This window comes from Sesamum indicum, linkage group LG12, assembly GCF_026168435.1.
Source record: "Sesamum indicum cultivar Baizhima isolate 11 linkage group LG12, ASM2616843v1, whole genome shotgun sequence".
Taxonomy (NCBI): Eukaryota; Viridiplantae; Streptophyta; class Magnoliopsida; order Lamiales; family Pedaliaceae; genus Sesamum; species Sesamum indicum.
This window is the reverse complement of record NC_142668.1, coordinates 12,396,062-12,414,904: the sequence shown is the minus strand read 5'-3', so window position 1 is coordinate 12,414,904 and position 18,843 is coordinate 12,396,062. Positions and strand designations below refer to the sequence as shown.

The window sequence follows — 18,843 nt, the reverse complement described above, 5'->3', positions numbered from 1 at the left end:
GATAGTTGATAATCAATATAATCCTGATATGAGCCATATCGTCACAAAGTAAAGATGAGCATACAGATATACTAAAAAAGTGCTGAAGAAGACTGAAAGTAAAATATAGCATAACTCTTTTTTATGGGATTTAAATATATACTGGCCATCTTATAAGATGAACTTATAACAGGAGAGGCAATACGGGCACTCTCTTCCATGTTTTCCACACTAATTACATCCAGCTAAGTTCTGTACTGCTACATCGACCCGATATACACAAAGACTCTTGGTTGTGAGGGCGAATTAACACAACCCCCAGTAAGCTAAGGCGCGGGATAATTGAGCCTTCCACGCAACAACAAAACTGATATTATATACACATACAACACTGTCCTACCATACACTTAACTAGCACAAACCGAAGCGACTCTGTGGGCCACGAAGACCATTCCTGAAAAGAAGCATCTCATAGTCATTGCCAAGTTGCTAAAACCAATAAAAAAGAATCAAAGTGATGCTAAAATCTTTTAATTTTCTTTCCCCACCAATTCCGGCGATGTTTCTCAGCTTCAGCATGTCCCATCCTCTGTGCTTTTGCCTTTGCTTCCCTTAACCGGAACTTGTAATCCTTTTTCCACACATCAAACCTGTGTTTCAGTTTTCGCACCTCCTCTGTGGGATTTAGAGGTGCGACTGACTTGACCTCTACAATTGCTTGGACTTCATTGTCGAAATTCCGTTTCCTCTGTTCAAATTCCTTCATAAGAGGGCTCACTGGATCATGGCCACCATTTTTGTCCCCACTAGCTGCAGCCTTGATTCCATTGTTCAAATATCTGATAGGTGGGGCGGCAGCATCAGGAGTCTGAGGTCCCAAAGACGTATCCTCAGAATCATTAAAGTTAGGTAATTGGGCATCATGATGCTTTCCGGGTTGACTTATAGTATTGTCTGTAACAAGACTCTTTCTTGCTGCAGCCAAACTCATCTGCAGTAATTAAACAAGAGAATTAGGAATGCAGATATTTCCTTACTCCTCCATTCTCAGTCACTTCTGTCGGCCTCTTTGAAAATTTACCCACAAAATTTTTTATATAGCAAATTTGGGCTAAAAGGTTTGCTTTGATACGTAGCTGCAACCAACATTATCTTTTGTTCGCACTATCAGTCTCTCCAGAAGCCACACTAGAATTTAAGATGGCATGCTATGTTGAATCCACTACAGAACATCTAAACAGATACTAATCCACTATTCTGCAATATATCAGCATAATATCAATCATTAGAGCATATCATAGGGGTCACTTCACACGGCATAATTCTTCCAGCAGTTCCACTGCTTTATCCCAACTACATGCATGCGTGTGTGCGCACACACATATATACACACACACAAAACTAATTTCCTCCATAAATAGAATGAAGAGTTTACTATTATCAGTTTGATTTTGAACGTATGGGACTAAGCCTAGTATCATTTTTGGGCAACTTTTAGCTGGTGGTTTTCCGTCCTGCTGCTAACAGCAATTTTTTGCAGAATAATACTATAACTCACTTGTAAAGATGCCATCTGCTTTTGCCACATCTCCTCCATAGATTTCATCTTGGATTCGTATTCCAACCACCGTGCCTCAAATTGTTGAACTTGCTCTCTCAGGGCTGCATTTTCTCGTTCCTTTCTTCCCAGGGCAGCTTCTGCCATCACCACCCGCTTGTGAAGTTCTTCAACAACTGAAGGCAACATTTCTGGTGACAAGTCCTGCTCAATCATAATAAGCTTAACTTACTTCAACGTTTACAAATGACATGGAAATCAAGCACTGACAGAAGAGTGGGAAACAAGGAGTAGTGCAGATATGAATTTAACTCACAACAAGCTCAGCTAGGAGTAAAATTTTTCAGTTTTCTATCATGGATAAGAAGAGTTCAGATGGTACATCCTTAAACTTAGATTCAGCCCAGATCCAGAGAGCAGAAAGCTCCCTCGATTTTGCTTATATACATTTCTTTGAGATAGGTGCAACATGACAAAATAAGATGATAAACATTTTGTAAGATCGACACAGAAATTGTTACATTTGCCGCATCCCACCCAAATTCAGAAAGTAATGACAGAAAAAAGTTACTGATGTCTCGAGCAACTGTCACAGATTGAAAGTAAAAGCAATGATCTCTTATAGCACACAAGAAACAAGATTATATGCAAGGTCCCGGCAGGACAGCAAAAATTCTTGTATTAAATCCAAACCTGGCTTTTGCCACACCTACCTTGACTTCAGAAATCCTCCTGCCTGGTTTCCGTTTACTAACATTTGACTGTTTTGAATTCCGAATGCGACTAGAACGCCTTCGTACCAACCATCCCCGAATTACTGTAACAAGAGAATATATTTGAATTAAGACAGTTCATATGGATAAATCTGGCTACAACCAAAAAATAAAAGCTTTACCAGATTGTATTTGTACAACTGCCATGAGCTGCTTATCTAGGTTTAGCTTCTTGCAAGCAACCTGCTCCTTCAAACTGAGTAAAGCATTATACTCCTTTCTAGCGAGTTCACCACGGACATCTACAGATATATAGATATTAGTATATAAGGAGAAAGAATATGCAGTTTGATAAGTGGATAGATGGAGCAGTATAAAGAATTAATCAAAGGAAAACCTCCATTTGTTTCAAACATTTTGGTTCTTGTGGAAGAAAAGATATATCAGCGAGTAAACAGTAGATCTAAAAATGTGCTGGGCAGAAATCTTTCCACCAAACAAAGAGATAATCTTGGGATAAATTCCAAGAAATCATCAGAACAAGAAAAGGATTTCTTCTTGTCAAATTCATTTCAAAGAAGCAAATGACTATTCTAAGTACAAATGATGGAGTAGGAAATGGCTTTACATGATTGCAGCGTCACCACCCCTTCCTTAAGTTCATGAAAGTATTGACGGGCACGATGACCACGGAAGCACTTCTGCACCTCTAGAGTACCTTGCAAAACTTGTTTCCTAACATCTTCCAGGGAACCGATCTGTAGTCAAGCACAACAGAAGACTCAACAAACTCCACCAGAGCATTTAATTATCCACAAACAATCTGCGAACTTTTATTAGATGTAATACTGAAAACCCTGTGCCATGAGCTTTAGAAAGGACACAACTTTAAGACAAAACTAACCTGTCCTGCTCGGAAGTATAATTTCTTATAACCAACTTGGTACATCTCAGGAAGGATATCAAATTGCTGCAGAATGGCAACTGACATACTTAAAGGATCTTGACATGCACTATTTTCAGGAATTAGGAACCCGTACCTGAAAGTCATGCCAGCATATTATGAATAGATCTAAAGCAACAATAAGAAGTGAATGAACATGAAGATAGTGGCACTTCACCTTCTCGTGAATTCTTGATGTGTCATCCGGGTGGGGTACCCAGATCTTGAGATCCTAACAACTTCTAGAACCCCACAGGACCTAAGCTGCTCTAACACAAGATCTTTCTCAAATGCACCAGGAATCTGCTTATTATTTGGCTTTATACAACGAATGAAATGTGGAGTTGTCTTCTCAAGCTGCTGCATTAATTTAAACAGCTGTCCCTGCAACCACGGAAGACCAAAAAGAAATATGACTGGTCATTAACAAGTTAACAAGTGAGCAACATTGCACTATGACTGGTCATGAAAAAGTGACTGGTTTTGTCTTTACATTGCATTTTTCTCCTTTTTTCTTAACCGCTCATAGTTTTGGTGTGGGCATGTGGGTGTGTGCCAGGGGGAAAGGGAGGGTACTGGATGTGGAGAGGGAAAAGAAAAAATTATTCACCTTGAATTTTGTGGCAACACTTTGCTTCTGATAAGCAGGCCTTCCCAACTGAAAAGCTGAACTTGTTAATTTCTCGGATTGTTCGAGCACGGAGGCAAACCACTGCGGTAACTGGCATGCTGTGCAAGATGAGAGTAGTTGAACGATTTCAGAGTGCAATGCATCTCTGTTCTTTTCCAAGAATTCCCCCGTGTCATAAAGAACCTGAAGAAACATCAGTAAAAGGGTGTTTAAAACATGTAACTGGAGAGATCAAGTCATAACTGTCACGAGGGACAAAAGGCAAAACCATTATATAACTACAACATTAGTTTTTTATCCTTGTTACTCATGGGAGAAAGTGCGTAGACCCTATAAAGAATCAATATTTCCTTTTGACATATTGGCATATCAACGGCACGAAAAGTTACATAAAAAGAAGTGAGGTATGTGTATCTCAGTAATGCTTTAAGTCAGCCAGCCAACTGATCAGTTCCAGGTAAAATGGAAGTTGAACTTGTGCCCATAATCGACTTTGTTATTATGCAAAAACTAGAAATATCTCATGCACGATTCAGGAGAGCATGTCCACCATATCCTATCGAAATGTGCAGACATACTCATTCTAAATAACGTTTTGTGGATAATTTGGAACAGCAAACTCTAGTCATTGCATCATTCCAGAATAAAAAAGTTAAATGGCTTAGTTATAATACTAATGATTATTTTTCTATCATGGTCATGGGTGCACTGAAATTAAATGCACTACAGTAGAAAGAGAACTCTTCTCAAAGTTAAATACAAGGCTTGGGATAATGGATTGTCAAAAGTATTCCTCCAACAAAAAGTTACAACATGTATCTGCCATCAGAATTACATGGTATACCTAACTTTCTCCAAAATTCAGCGATAAACCAAATTAGCATCTTACATGTTATTGGTTCATGCATGGTAATAAATGTCAGTAATGACCCCATTGGGAAATAGATCATTTTTATTTTTATTTTTATATTTATTTTCTTTAACAGGTGGATTCGCTATGTTTGATGTCAAAAAAGGTGTCATGTGAAAGCTATGTTGGTCTGGGGTCATATACTTAACGTTACAAGTTACAGTGTATTCCAGGATTTGATCCAGATAAATATTTCAGAATTCTACTTATAATTCCAGCAGAACAGCTTTAGTCATTGTTTCGGCAGATGTTTCTAGAAATCCACAGAGATGGCTACAAGTAAACTTACTTCTCCAGCATAATGGCGAATACTAAATGCTCCACCACGTTCTCCTTTAAAGCAACGGTTAGATTTTAAGTGCTGCTTCAGCTTCATGGCAAAAGTTAAATGTGTAGCCTTGGGAAATTTTGATTCTTCATCCAGTAAAGATATTAGCCCAAGAGGTTTCTGTTAAAACACACCAGCATGAACCATAAATACACAAAACAATGAACAATGAATACACACCATAGCCACAAAATAAACACACACACAATATCCACTGTTGAAAATACGGGTAGAGAAATACCTTCTCGATGAGATCCAAACAGTCTTGGTTGTCCTCAAAATCTATTTTTGTCCAGTCAATTCCATCTAACTCATACTCCTAGAAGAAATACAGAAAAAAAAAATGAAAAGGAAGGCACAAAAGAAACAAACTTGCACCATCATTACATTTACGTACATTCAGGAACTGAATATTATCAGACAAAGTAATTGGAACATGTATAAGATGCTTACCTCTTGTGCAAGTTTAAACAGATGCCGGTTAAAATGTTGCTGGAGCCTCTCATTAGCATAATTTATACAAAACTGTTCAAAGCTATTTCTCTGAAGCCGAGAAGTAGAAAAAGAATAAGAATCAGATACAGCTGTCTCATATCATAAACACCATGGAAAACTTAAAACATAATTTACCTTAAATGATTCAAATCCATAAATATCTAAAATGCTTATGGATCTACCGGTGTGCTGTTTGCCAGTTGCAAGTGATACATTGATCTTTTCAACCAGCCAGTCAAACAAGCTCCCATAGATGAACTTAGCTAATGAGTCTCTTGTATCAATTGCCTGCATTTAGGGGAAGAAATACCTTTGACTCAGATGTATATGGATCCAGTAGCTTCACATATACTCTTTGTATGTAGGCAAGCATTGGCCAATGAACTAGAAATAATTCTTTTTGCAGTTTTCTATATGAGAAACAGTAATAACTGAAAACATATTAACCTGTCGCAGCGTCAGCCTTCTGGCAACTTTCTCCCTTCCAGCTTGTATGCTATGGATTGATAGAGCAAGTATTAGGTCCTGAATACCACAGCCAATCAAGCAAGCAGCATTGCTAACAGCTGTAGATAAGGGAAAATCATGCCAATAGTCAAGTCAAAGCACCTAAGACATAAAGCAGGAATGATAAATCCAGGCATATGTATCTAACTTATTGGAAACCAATGGTCAACCTATGAAGATATTCTAGATAATAAACTATCTAAAAAATAATTGCGAATATTGAGCCAAATCTTACTCTTCGGACCTCTAGCACAGAACATAATTTTATCAGCCCACCAATATAACTATCCAAGACTTAAAGTAAGGATCATATCCACACACAGCACTAGTGACTGGCAAACAATAAAAACAAACAAAAAAGAAATGAAGCAATAGACAAATTCCCCATAAGGCAACAAAAGAGAGCCAATTCTTATACTCAGTTTCTGCCTTTCTACTATTCATGGAATGCAGACGAAACAGAGAGCGTGTATGAGCACTCTCAAAAAGAAATTATTGCACTTCCTTTCTTTCTCATCTTGGATCCAAGAACCCGAATTAAACTGCAACCAGAGCCTTAACTGGTTTTATCACAAGCTGTTTAGCTGCCTTGTAGTTCTATGTGATAAAAACAACCCTAGGCTAAAGGTCTATAAGAACAGAAACAATCATTAACTGTGTGCAATTTAATCTTCAAACGGCACTTTACCTTAATGTCTACTTATGTACTTGATGTCACATAATAACCAAAAGAGGGAGGAGGAATCAGAGAATTACTGGAAAAAAGAGCAACAAATTGCAATTCAAAACCTCAATCAGCAAAATCTAAAGACAGGCCTATCAGCATGAAATTATGTACACTGAATGAGTTCCGCTGACAGAACGTCAGGGTACCAGTAGCATTAAAGGGGTTGATAGATTTAAACCAAAGCAGTAAAGGGGTCGATAGATTTAAACCAAAGCAGTATGATATTTTACAAGACCACAGCACTTTCCATTGTATATTACATGTGTATGTCATCATTTATTTTAATCCAAAATCTAGTTTGGTGTGGATGTTACATTTTTGTTGTGCAGATTCAAGCAGAAAAACACAAGGTCTGCTCATGAGAAGGTCATGTACAACATAGGTTAAGTTTTTACTGCTGGTAACGATAAGCAATTTAAACTTAAATTGTAGAGTTCCAAATGGTAAAGGACCTATTCAATGTCTTGGGAAATGAAATGACCAACAGAAAAGGTTTTAAGCCTTACAAATAATAAGAAGAGAAGAAAAGCACATGCAATCTGGTTCACAGTTGCAGAAATTGAGCCACGGACATTAATGTTGCACTAATACTGAATGTGAGTGGTTTCAATTTGGGGAACCAGCCTTCATGCTTTCACGTCACGGAATAGTTTTCTACATAATGCCGCTGAAGAGTGCTTTCCATGAAAATGAGCCGAAATAACAAGTTCTTGAAATTAGCTAGTCTTGACTCTTGGTAGGCCTATGCTAAGGCCAAGATTATGGGTCAAGCTTAAGAGGGAGTTCATGACAGATGATGGTGGTAGTAGAAGTTCATGTGGTCTGGAGCTGCTATGCACACAACAAGGTGTAACTTTATGCAGCTCAGAGATGGTCTATCTCAAGGGGGGCATAATACGGAGCAAAGACAAGTCCTGAAGAGGCACAAAGAGAATACAGAAGCAAACATGTAGTTACCTTCATCAGCAACAACGTCTATGTGGTTTTCATGGTCAATAACCCGAAACGATATGTTTCCCAGCCATAATACTGCAGCAAGCATCTCGAAAACTTGCTCCTGATCATCTCTGCAAATTCTGACGGTATCTAAGGCTCCCTAGTGAAAGAGAAGCATTAAAAATTAGTACCCTCTGTAACAGAAAAAGAAATATGTGGAAAATAGATGGTCTACAGGCAACTAAGCTCATTGAAATCAACGCCTTAATTTTAAGGGCTTTTAGCCCCAAAGGACAACTTTTTCCTGAATAAAGATTCAAATCTCTTAAGATACAACAGTAAAGGTTAGCAATGGAAAAGTGATTGCCAACCCACAGTGGGCAGGAATCCTCTACATAACATATGTGGGAGGTGAGGTCTAGTACATTACCATAAGCATATGAAACTTGCGGGCGTCATCAACATCATGGATCACCAAACAATCACTTTGATTGAGATAGGTGTAGTCACAAGCTCTTTTTAACCTCAACCTACCTGAAAAATCAACCATGCCACAAGGTACATATATTAAGATACTAACTTGTTGATGCATACATATGTATTAAGTCATATATTTGCACAAAAATCTTTCAGATACTGAACAAAAAGTAATAGTCATCAAACTGCCACAGATCTAAATAGGTTTCAACAACTGGGAAAGAATTGGCACTCACATTTCTTGTATCAGAAGCATTGTGACTGTGGTTGAAATAATGAATTCTTAAATTGTGAACAACCAATACTACTTGCAGAAGTGTGAATATCTTATCCTTACATGCTTGTTCCAATTCAAAATGACTAAAATATCTGTTAAAGATTGCTTTTAGACATTAAAATAAATTTCAAAAATATATTTAACCTCCTTTTGAACTAATGTGGACAGCAGATTATTTGAATTTGGAGTTGTTCTTGAATCCATTATCTCAAAACCGTTGAATTTGAATACATGCACTTACCAATTTACAACCACTCGAAATACCAGAACGTAAATACTCCAACACACACAGATGTGATCACCCAGATCAATCTCTTATTTAACAAGACAACATAATTTTTCACAAACCCACAAAAGCATGCCACAAGCATGAACTTAGGCATACTAAAAAAGCGAAGGATACAAGAAAAGACACCATTGGGTAGTGAGGCAAAAGCTGAAAACAAACCTCGGAGACCAGAAGGAGCCCCAGCACAAAGCTGGTAGAAAATGTGGTATGACCTCTCTCCTTTGGCCAACTGAACAACTCGTGACTGATCCAATGAGATATTTTGCTTCAAAAAGTTAATTTACTGAGGAGATAAAGACTGGAGAAGGTATTCAATATTATTTCAGATTGGAAGACTGACCTTTTCAAGTAGGACTACACCATTGATTCAGAATAGATGTTGACATGGACCAAATTGTACAAACAAGTCAGTTCAGAGTTAGTTAAAGAGAAATCAACAAGTAATCCTATTCCCAAAGTTTGACTTGGCAAGTATAAAGATGCTTACAAGTCTGTATTTTAGCACCACACATTTTTCCAGTAGCACTAAAGTGAATTTCAGTTAACTTGCCCTGCACCACATTTAAAAATAATCAAGCCAGATATTTCACATGTTGATTGCTAAAGTTAATGTAGGATGCCTCATCAATTAGAACGTAATGGACGAGAGAACTCACAAATCGGCTTGAGTTATCATTCCTGGCTGTTTTAGCATTACCAAAGGCCTCCAGTATACAGCTTGTTTCCAAGACTTCAGACTCTATTCCACTACTACCTCCAACAACTGCAGCCAAATATTGCATGGCAATCTTAGCTGTTTCAGTCTTCCCAGCACCACTCTCCCCACTACAATAAATGACAGCAAATTGCTTCTTTCAATAACACATCATATATACTAAGCTATAATTAAGACATTTAATATTATAAAAATAGAAAAGTATTAAATCAAAAGAAGCAGTACAAGTAAGGAACATGATAGAATTCCATCTGAATAAAGAAATGGAATAGGACTCGTAGAATCTTTTGGACAAACCTTACGATGATAGACTGGTTTATTCCATCTGCAGAATTCACAATTGTAGCAAAACAAATGAGATTTACCACCTTGGCCTTAGTGTAACGTCAATAGTAGCATTACAGATGCTTTAAAAAATTCTATAGTACCTGTCATCATTTCATTGTATGCTGCGTCGGCAACAGCATAAACATGAGGGCTGTCCAGGAGATTCTGTCTATAAGCTGTAATAAAGTCATTCCCATACAGCTGGACATCTTTGCAAGGATTGACTGCTACTAAAACAGGTCCTGCCTTACTCTAGGCAAAATAGGGACAAGAAATTGCTCAAGAACATAGACAGAGAGCACACATGGTACACAGTAAGAGAAATGCTCTATCACTACTTACATATACTATGTCTTGCGCAAATCTATAGTGAAGATTGTGGAGAACTGAAGGCTCATTCAAATAACTAAGTTGTATAAGATCATCCACACCCTCAAGAATGTCCGGATTGGCAGGTAAGAGTGCCTGTGTTGGAACTGTTGCAACCTACAGGGAAAGCATAGTGAGTACGTACATCCCACTCTCAAGTTATTCAGTGTCATTATAGATACTCAAAACATAAGAGAAAGTATGAACTAACACTTCCATCTGACAGCAGAACAGAAGCTTTCTCCCCTGAAGTTGATTGTATTTGCCCTGATTCCCATATGCCATTATGCAGCCGACACCAAACACTAAGTTTCTGAAATCGAGTTGAAATGAGTTTCAGTATCAGATCTGTGTAGCAGGCAAAAATGTTAAAATACGAATATTTCAGCAAGATAAGAAGACACGATGACTTCCTCTGCTACAACTAAAATTTTGGTCCCAGCTATCAATTTGAATGCCGTGAATAGCCAAACGCTTTACATCCAATGCAAAACCAGAACGTGATATGGCACATATGAAGACATAAGAAGAAGGGAACAGAACCAGTTGAATATGAATAGCAATAGATGTTTCGAGTTACCACAAAACCCATGATAAATCTTAAAATAATTAGCATCTGATCATGTACAAGAAAAGATCCACAAGTACCTGCAATCATGCAACAAAGTTGAACCACGTTTATGTACCTTTTTAATAAAATATTCCAGATTATCACCCCCTTGCGACACCGTAAACCTCGGGACAGCTGCGGGAGGAGAGTTTGCGAGCTTGGCTATCTCTTCCGACTTCGGCTTGTGTCCCATCTCAGGTGATGCTACCATTATGTAGGGTGATTCGCCCGGTCCCATTTCTTTCACTTTTTTAGTCCCAAAAATTTTCTGTCTCAGTCCTTTCAAGTCTTCGTTCTGCACGCTACAACCTAACGAGCTCTGGACTTTCTCAGATTCCCCAATTCCGGAGCTCGTGGGCAGCGGCCGTTTGGCAGATGGAAGGCGAGCTCGAGCGGTAGGCCTGGGTCGCGCCGGGAGAGGCGGAGGCACGTCCTTCTGCTTCGCATTCTCGTCTCTTCGCCGGAGAGAATCCAGCATTTCCTCCAAGGAGCTCCGAGCTAATGAATTTGGCGATATCGACAACATATTTGATTTTCTTTGATAATCTTCACCACAAAACCATCAGAATTGTCCAAACAACAACCGTTTCCTCTGTTCAAACTTCGAACAATGTCTAAGCTGACATTGTTCAAAACATGAGCCTAAAACCCTTAACCCGAAACAAAATCCTGAAAAACTCAAAATTAGGTCCCACAGATATCAAATCATCCCACGAACCCAAATTCAGGTGAAAACCGCAGGAAAAAACACCGAAACCCAACGCTGCCGAAGAAAAAAAAAAACAAAAAGGAAACCGAATTCCAGGGAAAACACAGAAAGCAAACTCAGAGGGTCCCCCCCCCCCCCCCCCAACGCAAAAGCTTCTTGCAAAAAACGGTTCCTCGAAAACCAAGTTGGATACGTGAGTAACGAGATTAACGCTTGCCAAGGAAATCAAACCTCGGAGAGATACATTAATGGCGTATATCAGAAATAGATAATTCTCCGAATTACCGAAAGAAGAAGAAGTCCCACTTTTGCAGAGCTTTAGGGGAGATTTTAGGGGTTATTATTCGGAAGTTGTGAAAGATGAATTTGAAAAGGAAACTAATACGTAGATGAGATTTTTGAAATATCTTTGGGGCAGATCAAAACCGTTGAGATCTATCTGATGATTGAGGGTATATACCTTTTTCAAATTTAAATACGGAAAATTAGTTGAATTCAATAGAGTGTGACATGGGAATTGTAGAAGGTGGGGGGCACCCTGTTCGAGAGGATAAAATAGGAACGGAATGTTCGTTATTTAGGTGTAGCATTTACATTTTTAGACTTCTCTTCTCTAATTATATACATTCTTGTCCTCCTTTTATGTTTACGCCATTAGACAAGTGAGTTTGGTCAAACCTTTGGATAATTAATTCATTTTTAATAATAATTGATTTTGTAAAGCTTCATTTGAAACTATATATATATGTATATTTTATGATATTAGTTGGTGAAAATTCTGATGTTCTAACATTTACAAAATACAAACCATTCTAAACATAGTTATACATTAGTTCGAACAAACGAATAATTACAAATGAATTTTAGATATAAGTTGAATTGTCATCTGACTGAGTTTTAAAAATAATTTATGATAACTATAATCGATGGGTCAAACTTATTGAGCAATTTTAAGCCATACTTATTCAAGTCGAGTTCCATAAATTTAAACAGTAAATCAACATCTTTCCTTATAGAAAACAAAAATAATTTATTTATTTATTTAAAAAAAATCAATAAACCATAATTGTTATTCATCTTTTTAGTGTAACCCAAGAAATTTGCACCTTTACGACTACCAACACAAGCATAGTACACAAAATAATTATATGCCTCTAGCATGTACCATATCAATTATTGAGCCCAACATCATTGATTTTTCCAAGTGAGAAAGAATGATTATAATTTTTTTATTTTTATTTTTATTTTATATGAAATACACACATAAGTTTCATATAAATTAGCAGGTGTACACATTCAATGTGTGTGTTTGCGCGCAATAGGGGCAAAATTTTTCTAATCTATAATTAATCATTTAACATTAGTTAGATACAATAAATATATATTTTTGTTATATATGTTCTATTGCGATATTTTTTAAAATTAAATAAATAAAAATGACAATCATCATAAATGAAATGCGATATACCTATAAAAAAATATTGTGAAATTTAGAGAGATAAAACGTACTATAAATACAGAAGAGATAAAGAGAAGAACAAAAGACAAATGAGAACAGGAAAATATATTAATTATTATTTTTTTATATAAAATTAACTTGGTTCATATATATATATATATATAAAGCATTTTTTTTACTAAAAAACGACATCACGTTTTTTTTATTTTATTAACAGTAGTCCTAAATTGATTTTTTATATTTTTTTAGTATAATATATTAGTTTACATATTTTCCATGCAAAAGTCACGTGCTACAACCGCTAGAAGATAAAAAAATATAGGACCGACTCCATGACACCATAGTGTTTAGGGACGCCATGAATTTAGGGAACGTGGTCATTTCGGTAATTTCAACATGAATTAATTGCTGTCCCAAAAAAAATCATGATTAAATTAGTGGAGGCGACTCTAATCTAAATAACTGTCAGGTGGGCCCCTTATAATTGAGGGCGTGAAATTCGGAAGTGGGCCCCGGTATTATACCTTCTACCACACCGGATCCGGATCCATTCAAGTATCTCCTCGGAGCTTCACAATTTTCTTCCAATCTGGTGTTTTGTAGTGAGACTATAGGCAGCTACCAATTATTTTAAGCCACCCATCCTTTTCTTTTTCTTTTTTTTTTTTTGGGGGGGGGGGATTTCCTTTTAGCTTATAACTAATTTAAAAAAAATATTAAACACTTTATATCATATTACAAGCCATCAAGTATTTTATAAGATATTTTTCAAAATATATAAATTCACTGGGATATAATAGCTTTGTTTGGTTTCATTTTTTGCCTATTTTCAGAATGGGCCAAAACACACTCAATATTTGCCTACTTTATTGTACATTTTATTTATGTGAATTGCTTTTTATATAATATATATATACATGCGTATATATAAGTATGATATAAAAGATATATAATTTGATTTTTTTTGTCTTCAAAAAATACAATACTAAATATACAATATTTATATATATATATAAAGATATGATTTGATAATAAAAAGTAATTTTACCTCTTAAAATACATTAACAAACATACAACACTTATTTTAAATTATCTATAAAAACAAATCCAAACATATATTGCTTCTTTACCCTTTTTTGTCTTTCTCAGTTCTCACCCTCTTTGGGTGATGAAATTATTTTTAAATTAATGTTATTTTTCCTTATAATTTTGTTTTCCTAATTCTCCAACTATAGCACAATACCAACGAAAGATGGTCTCCTTTCCCTATCAATAATTTTTTTCTAATTTATTTAGATATCTATATATATATATATTACACTCACACATTTAACATACATACACATACATTTAAGTTTCAAGCACAAATTTTTCATAAAGAAATTTTATGTTCGAATTATTGAGGTGTAGCGTCCAGACTTCTAAACTTCTTACATTTAATAACTGTAAATGCCGCCAATATGATTACAATATAGCGGCGGACACAACGAAATGCAAGAAGTACAATTGACGGCGACACTTGAGTTGAGTTGAGAGGTATGTTCTGTCGTTTGTGGATCACTATCTATACATGGATATCCAAACTATGTTAAATTGGCGGCTTCCCAGTTCCAGCCTTGCATTGTAAGAAGGTGCATGTCTAGAGCAAATCCCATAGTATATAAGAGTTAGGTTTGATATAATGGCACAGTGTCTAGTGTGATTTATTATTTGTTTTTATCACAATATTAACAATTTGTTTTTAAAAAAACATTCTAGCTAAAAGGAAGAAGTCTTATAATTTATAAATTGTGCAAACTTCCCATTTACAATTAATATAAAATGCATGTCGCATTAATTGTAAAACATTCCTAAAAAATATTATGTGGTTAAAGTTGCATTAACAATATAATCTCTATTCGAAACTTATATTATAAGTTACTATTGTATTTGGTATTATACTTTAAGTATTTGTGTGTATAAAAAAATGGAATAATTATTACACTCTTTTCTCTTAATATTTAGTGTAATTATATCTATATTCCCTACGATTTGGAAAATTGCATTTAGCATTTCTGATATTTGCTTCCATTTAATAAATAAATGTTAGAACAGGTGACCAAAAAGTCAATTAGATTGACTATTTTGTAATCTATTTAAGCAATTTCTTTTTATTTTATAATATAGATGTAAATAAATAGGAGTAAGTATTCATTTGGCCTAATCTTTTTGTCTTACTCATGTAACTTTCATACATTACAATAAAGCCAATAGATCACTAATCAACAAATAAAGTTGAGTTTCACATTTGATAGCAACTATGAAACCAACTTTCTAAGATTAGATCTGAAATGTTTCAAATCAAGAGCCCCGATAATAGTTATTGAGCGTTCCATATGATAGGTATCGTGTTTCACAGACGTATGACATCTATACAATTTTAATGGATGGTTGACAAAGGTTGTCAATTCGACTGAACTGACTTGCCATGAGTCATCATATGAAAGCGCGTGAGGCTTGGTCGGTATGACTTGAACTCCTCGACTCCGATATTATGGGATTTAGTCCTTAAATTTGAGGATCCACACAGTCTCATATATTGGACGACTATATTTAGGACTTGATAAGAGATAACCATATTCTGATGTGATTATTATAAGCCTTGTTTAAGTGTAGTCAGAATATGTATGAAGATTGGTGAGTTCCAAGAAAAAAATCATCGCTTATCATGAGATGATGCGATCTCCTATGCATTCTGATGTGTGTTGTGCTTTCGAGTGTCTGTGGCCATAGCGGGTAATCAAATAGGAAAATGTTTTTCTATATTGATCAAGTGGAGAAACACAATTAGAATATTAAGCATAGATGTCTAGTCCATGATGAGAACCGATAACCAGATTCATGTGACTAAGACCGAGAGATGATCGATGGAAGGACCGTACCCGTATGGCACTCGATAGCCTTAAAGTTCACGTCGTTTACACTTATTCTCTAGTGTTATAGACCATTGCTAGACGGCCACCCATGGTATCGGCTGCTTTCGAGTTAAGTGTTAATAGAAAGTAATTGATTAAATATAATTTAATTAATCCAGCACAAAAATATTTGCCAATTAAATTATTTATTGACACAAACACAAGTATAACTGAGGGTGAACCTACAGAGTCACACAAAACATCACTCAAGGAAGTAGTAAAATTAATTATGAATTAATTCTATAAAGAATGAATTAATTTAAAGAGTTTAAATTAATTCGATATTAAATGATATGATCATTTAAATGGGAGAACTCATGTGATGGAAAATTCAAGATTTAATTAATGAGATTAATTAAATTTGGTTAGGTAAGATCAATGTTAATTGACTCGGATAAATTAATTTATAGAATCAAATAATTAGAGTTTTGACTTGGTAATTTAATGAGATTATATAAATCGGGTTTAGACTCAATTATTTGATGGTTTAATTAATTGGGTTATAGGCTATAACTTATTTGATAAGATCAAATAAATTTTATTTAGGTTTTTAAGAATTAGTTGGATTAATTTCAGGAGGTCCAAGCCTATGGGTTTAATTTATTTTTTAATTAAGCCTAATAGGATATATATATGTAATCCTAGCTTGAATATATATATATATATATATATATAGAGAGAGAGAGAGAGAGAGAGAGAGAGAATATATATATGTGATATATACATATTTATGAGGTTGTAAGGATGAAGGAGTTATTACTTGAGTACTTATGATACTAGTAGGTAGTGTACTATGGGGACACATATTGTACCTATTTTTTACTTAACATGCAATATATATATATATATATACATACAATAAGTACACGAGATGTCTCTTGTGTGTGTAGTGGTATAGGCTTTGTGTATATGTTATTTGTATATGGTACAAAAGACAACACTCCTCTCACAATATCATCCTTACCTCTCTTCTCCCTCTCTTTTTCCTCTATTTTTGTTCTTCTTGAACTAGTTTCAAGTTAGAGTAAGATCCATTTGAATTTAATATACTAAGTTAATAGTATAATCAAATCTATTATATTATATACACTTTACCTCTAGCAAGGTTTGATGCAAACCACCTTGTGGTATAGTGTGTGTTCGACGTAGATGAGATCTTTTTTATCTTTGCGCGGACGTAGATGAGATCTTTTTTATCTTTGCGCGGTTGGAGGAGAAAAGTTTGAAGAAATTCTTCAAATTGAAAAGATAAAATTTCGTGATTACATTTCCATCAATCTATGTTACAATATCCACTTGTTTATTTCAAGCTTGTTTTATATTTGTTGAGTGTCAAATGCCCAAGATTGAGGGACAAGTTCTATTTTTGATTTAGAATTTAAATATACTTATTTTCATACTTCTGTTGCATTCTTGACAAGTCCCCGGCCATATCGATTATTTCAATAAATCTATCCATTAGTCGAAATTTACCAAATTTGCTAATATTAATAAAAAAAATCTATATTTATCCCGATTGACTTAGTATTGACTTATAATAGATCAAATAAATTTTTTTATGATCAAGTTATCCGCATACGTGTTCATGCATTAATGCATGCGAGGAGATATATTTTCACTGTCATAAGGTAGTTTAGTCCGAAAAAAATATTTGACTTGCAATAAGTCAGTAATAAGTCAAATCGATGGTAAATATCAATTTTTTTCATTAATTTTTTTGTTAATATAAGCAAATTCAGTTAATTTTGTTTAATGAGGGGACTTATTTGTTAGATTGAAACAAAATTTATAAGTGCTAAATATAATTTTTCAAATCACATGGGAGATCTATGTGTAACCACATTAAATTTCAAGAGAGGGAAGTGCAATTATCTCTAAAAAATTAATAAACACCACCTACATGTTTAAAAGTACAAAATGTCGTATTAATTAATAATAAGAAAAGCCTAAGTAATGGCAAGTGGATGTGCGCGTGGTATTGAAATTGAAGTACGGACGCACATGTTACAGCTCATGATCATGTCTATCCTTAAATTATGCTAATAATGTAACGTCACTGCACTGATAGTGGACACGGTCCTTAGGTTTGGCTACTAATAAATCTAGTACCACATTTTAATTTAATTTATCAAATTAAAAGGTAAATTGTATAGATCTCAATCAAAGGATAAATAATTTAATGATTGAAGCAGAATAATACTAATGCATATGTAAATTATAGATACAAGACAGCCATAGCAAATATTATAATCATATTTGATTAATTGTGGTCAATTATTTATATTATATTAATTTATTTGATTGTGGTTGACACTATTGATCTACAAATATTTATAAGACAAATATAGGAAATAAGTCATTTTAGTATATCTTTTTTTTTTGGTAAAAGAGTATAGTAATAGATTCCGAACTATGATAATTTTTACACTTTTAAATTTAAATTTTTTTTTCTGTCAACTTACTATTTCAACTTTACGAAATTTTGCACTTTGTCATTTACGACTATTTTTTCACCAAATTTTTTGTCAATAAAAACCACACATGCAATGCATATTTGGTATTCAAGGTTACGTGATGTGGACATATATGCACATGTTATTTTTTTTGGGCAAAAGATTAGCAAAAAATAGTCATATATGGTAAAATTCAAATTTCACAAAATTAAAATGGTAGGATTGACATAAAAAAATTTTAAATATCAAATTATAAAAATGAGTATAATATAGATGACAAAATATGAAAAAAAATAAATAAATTATCGTGTCAGTTTCTTAAATGTTAAATCGTGCTAATTTTTCAAGAATTTACATCAGAGACACGTTTTTAATTTAGCGTCGGTCTAAGACATCAGCCCAAGAACCCAATTACTTGCTTTGAGCCCAATGGATATCCAGATGAAGACCCGGAAATTTATTTCCTTTTCTATTTTT

The 18,843-nt window shown here is 34.8% G+C and overlaps 1 protein-coding gene across 3 annotated transcripts; it reads right to left on the bottom strand.

Annotated features, from left to right (window-relative positions):
• Window positions 1-93: 93 nt before the first annotated feature.
• Window positions 94-12,009, bottom strand: LOC105174771 (myosin-2). Of its 3 annotated transcripts, none has more exons than XM_020698386.2 (25): window positions 10,868-12,008; window positions 10,393-10,494; window positions 10,155-10,298; window positions 9,914-10,064; window positions 9,783-9,810; window positions 9,427-9,595; window positions 9,258-9,321; window positions 9,111-9,124; window positions 8,930-9,014; window positions 8,158-8,261; window positions 7,749-7,887; window positions 6,005-6,123; window positions 5,693-5,845; window positions 5,516-5,605; window positions 5,304-5,381; window positions 5,024-5,182; window positions 3,804-4,007; window positions 3,372-3,577; window positions 3,155-3,290; window positions 2,879-3,008; window positions 2,433-2,552; window positions 2,251-2,354; window positions 1,538-1,741; window positions 528-970; window positions 94-433 (listed from the first exon to the last, which is right to left on the bottom strand). In XM_020698386.2, the coding sequence occupies exons 1-25, from the start codon at window positions 11,315-11,317 to the stop codon at window positions 391-393; spliced, it is 3,639 nt and encodes a 1,212-aa protein (XP_020554045.1). In that variant the 5' UTR covers window positions 11,318-12,008; the 3' UTR covers window positions 94-390. The 3 variants fall into 3 exon arrangements, with proteins under 3 accessions (XP_020554045.1, XP_020554046.1, XP_088732231.1); XM_020698387.2 differs by having other exon boundaries at window positions 10,155-10,288; window positions 10,868-11,007; XM_088876105.1 differs by having other exon boundaries at window positions 94-970; window positions 10,868-12,009.
• Between the last annotated feature and the right edge of the window lie 6,834 nt (window positions 12,010-18,843).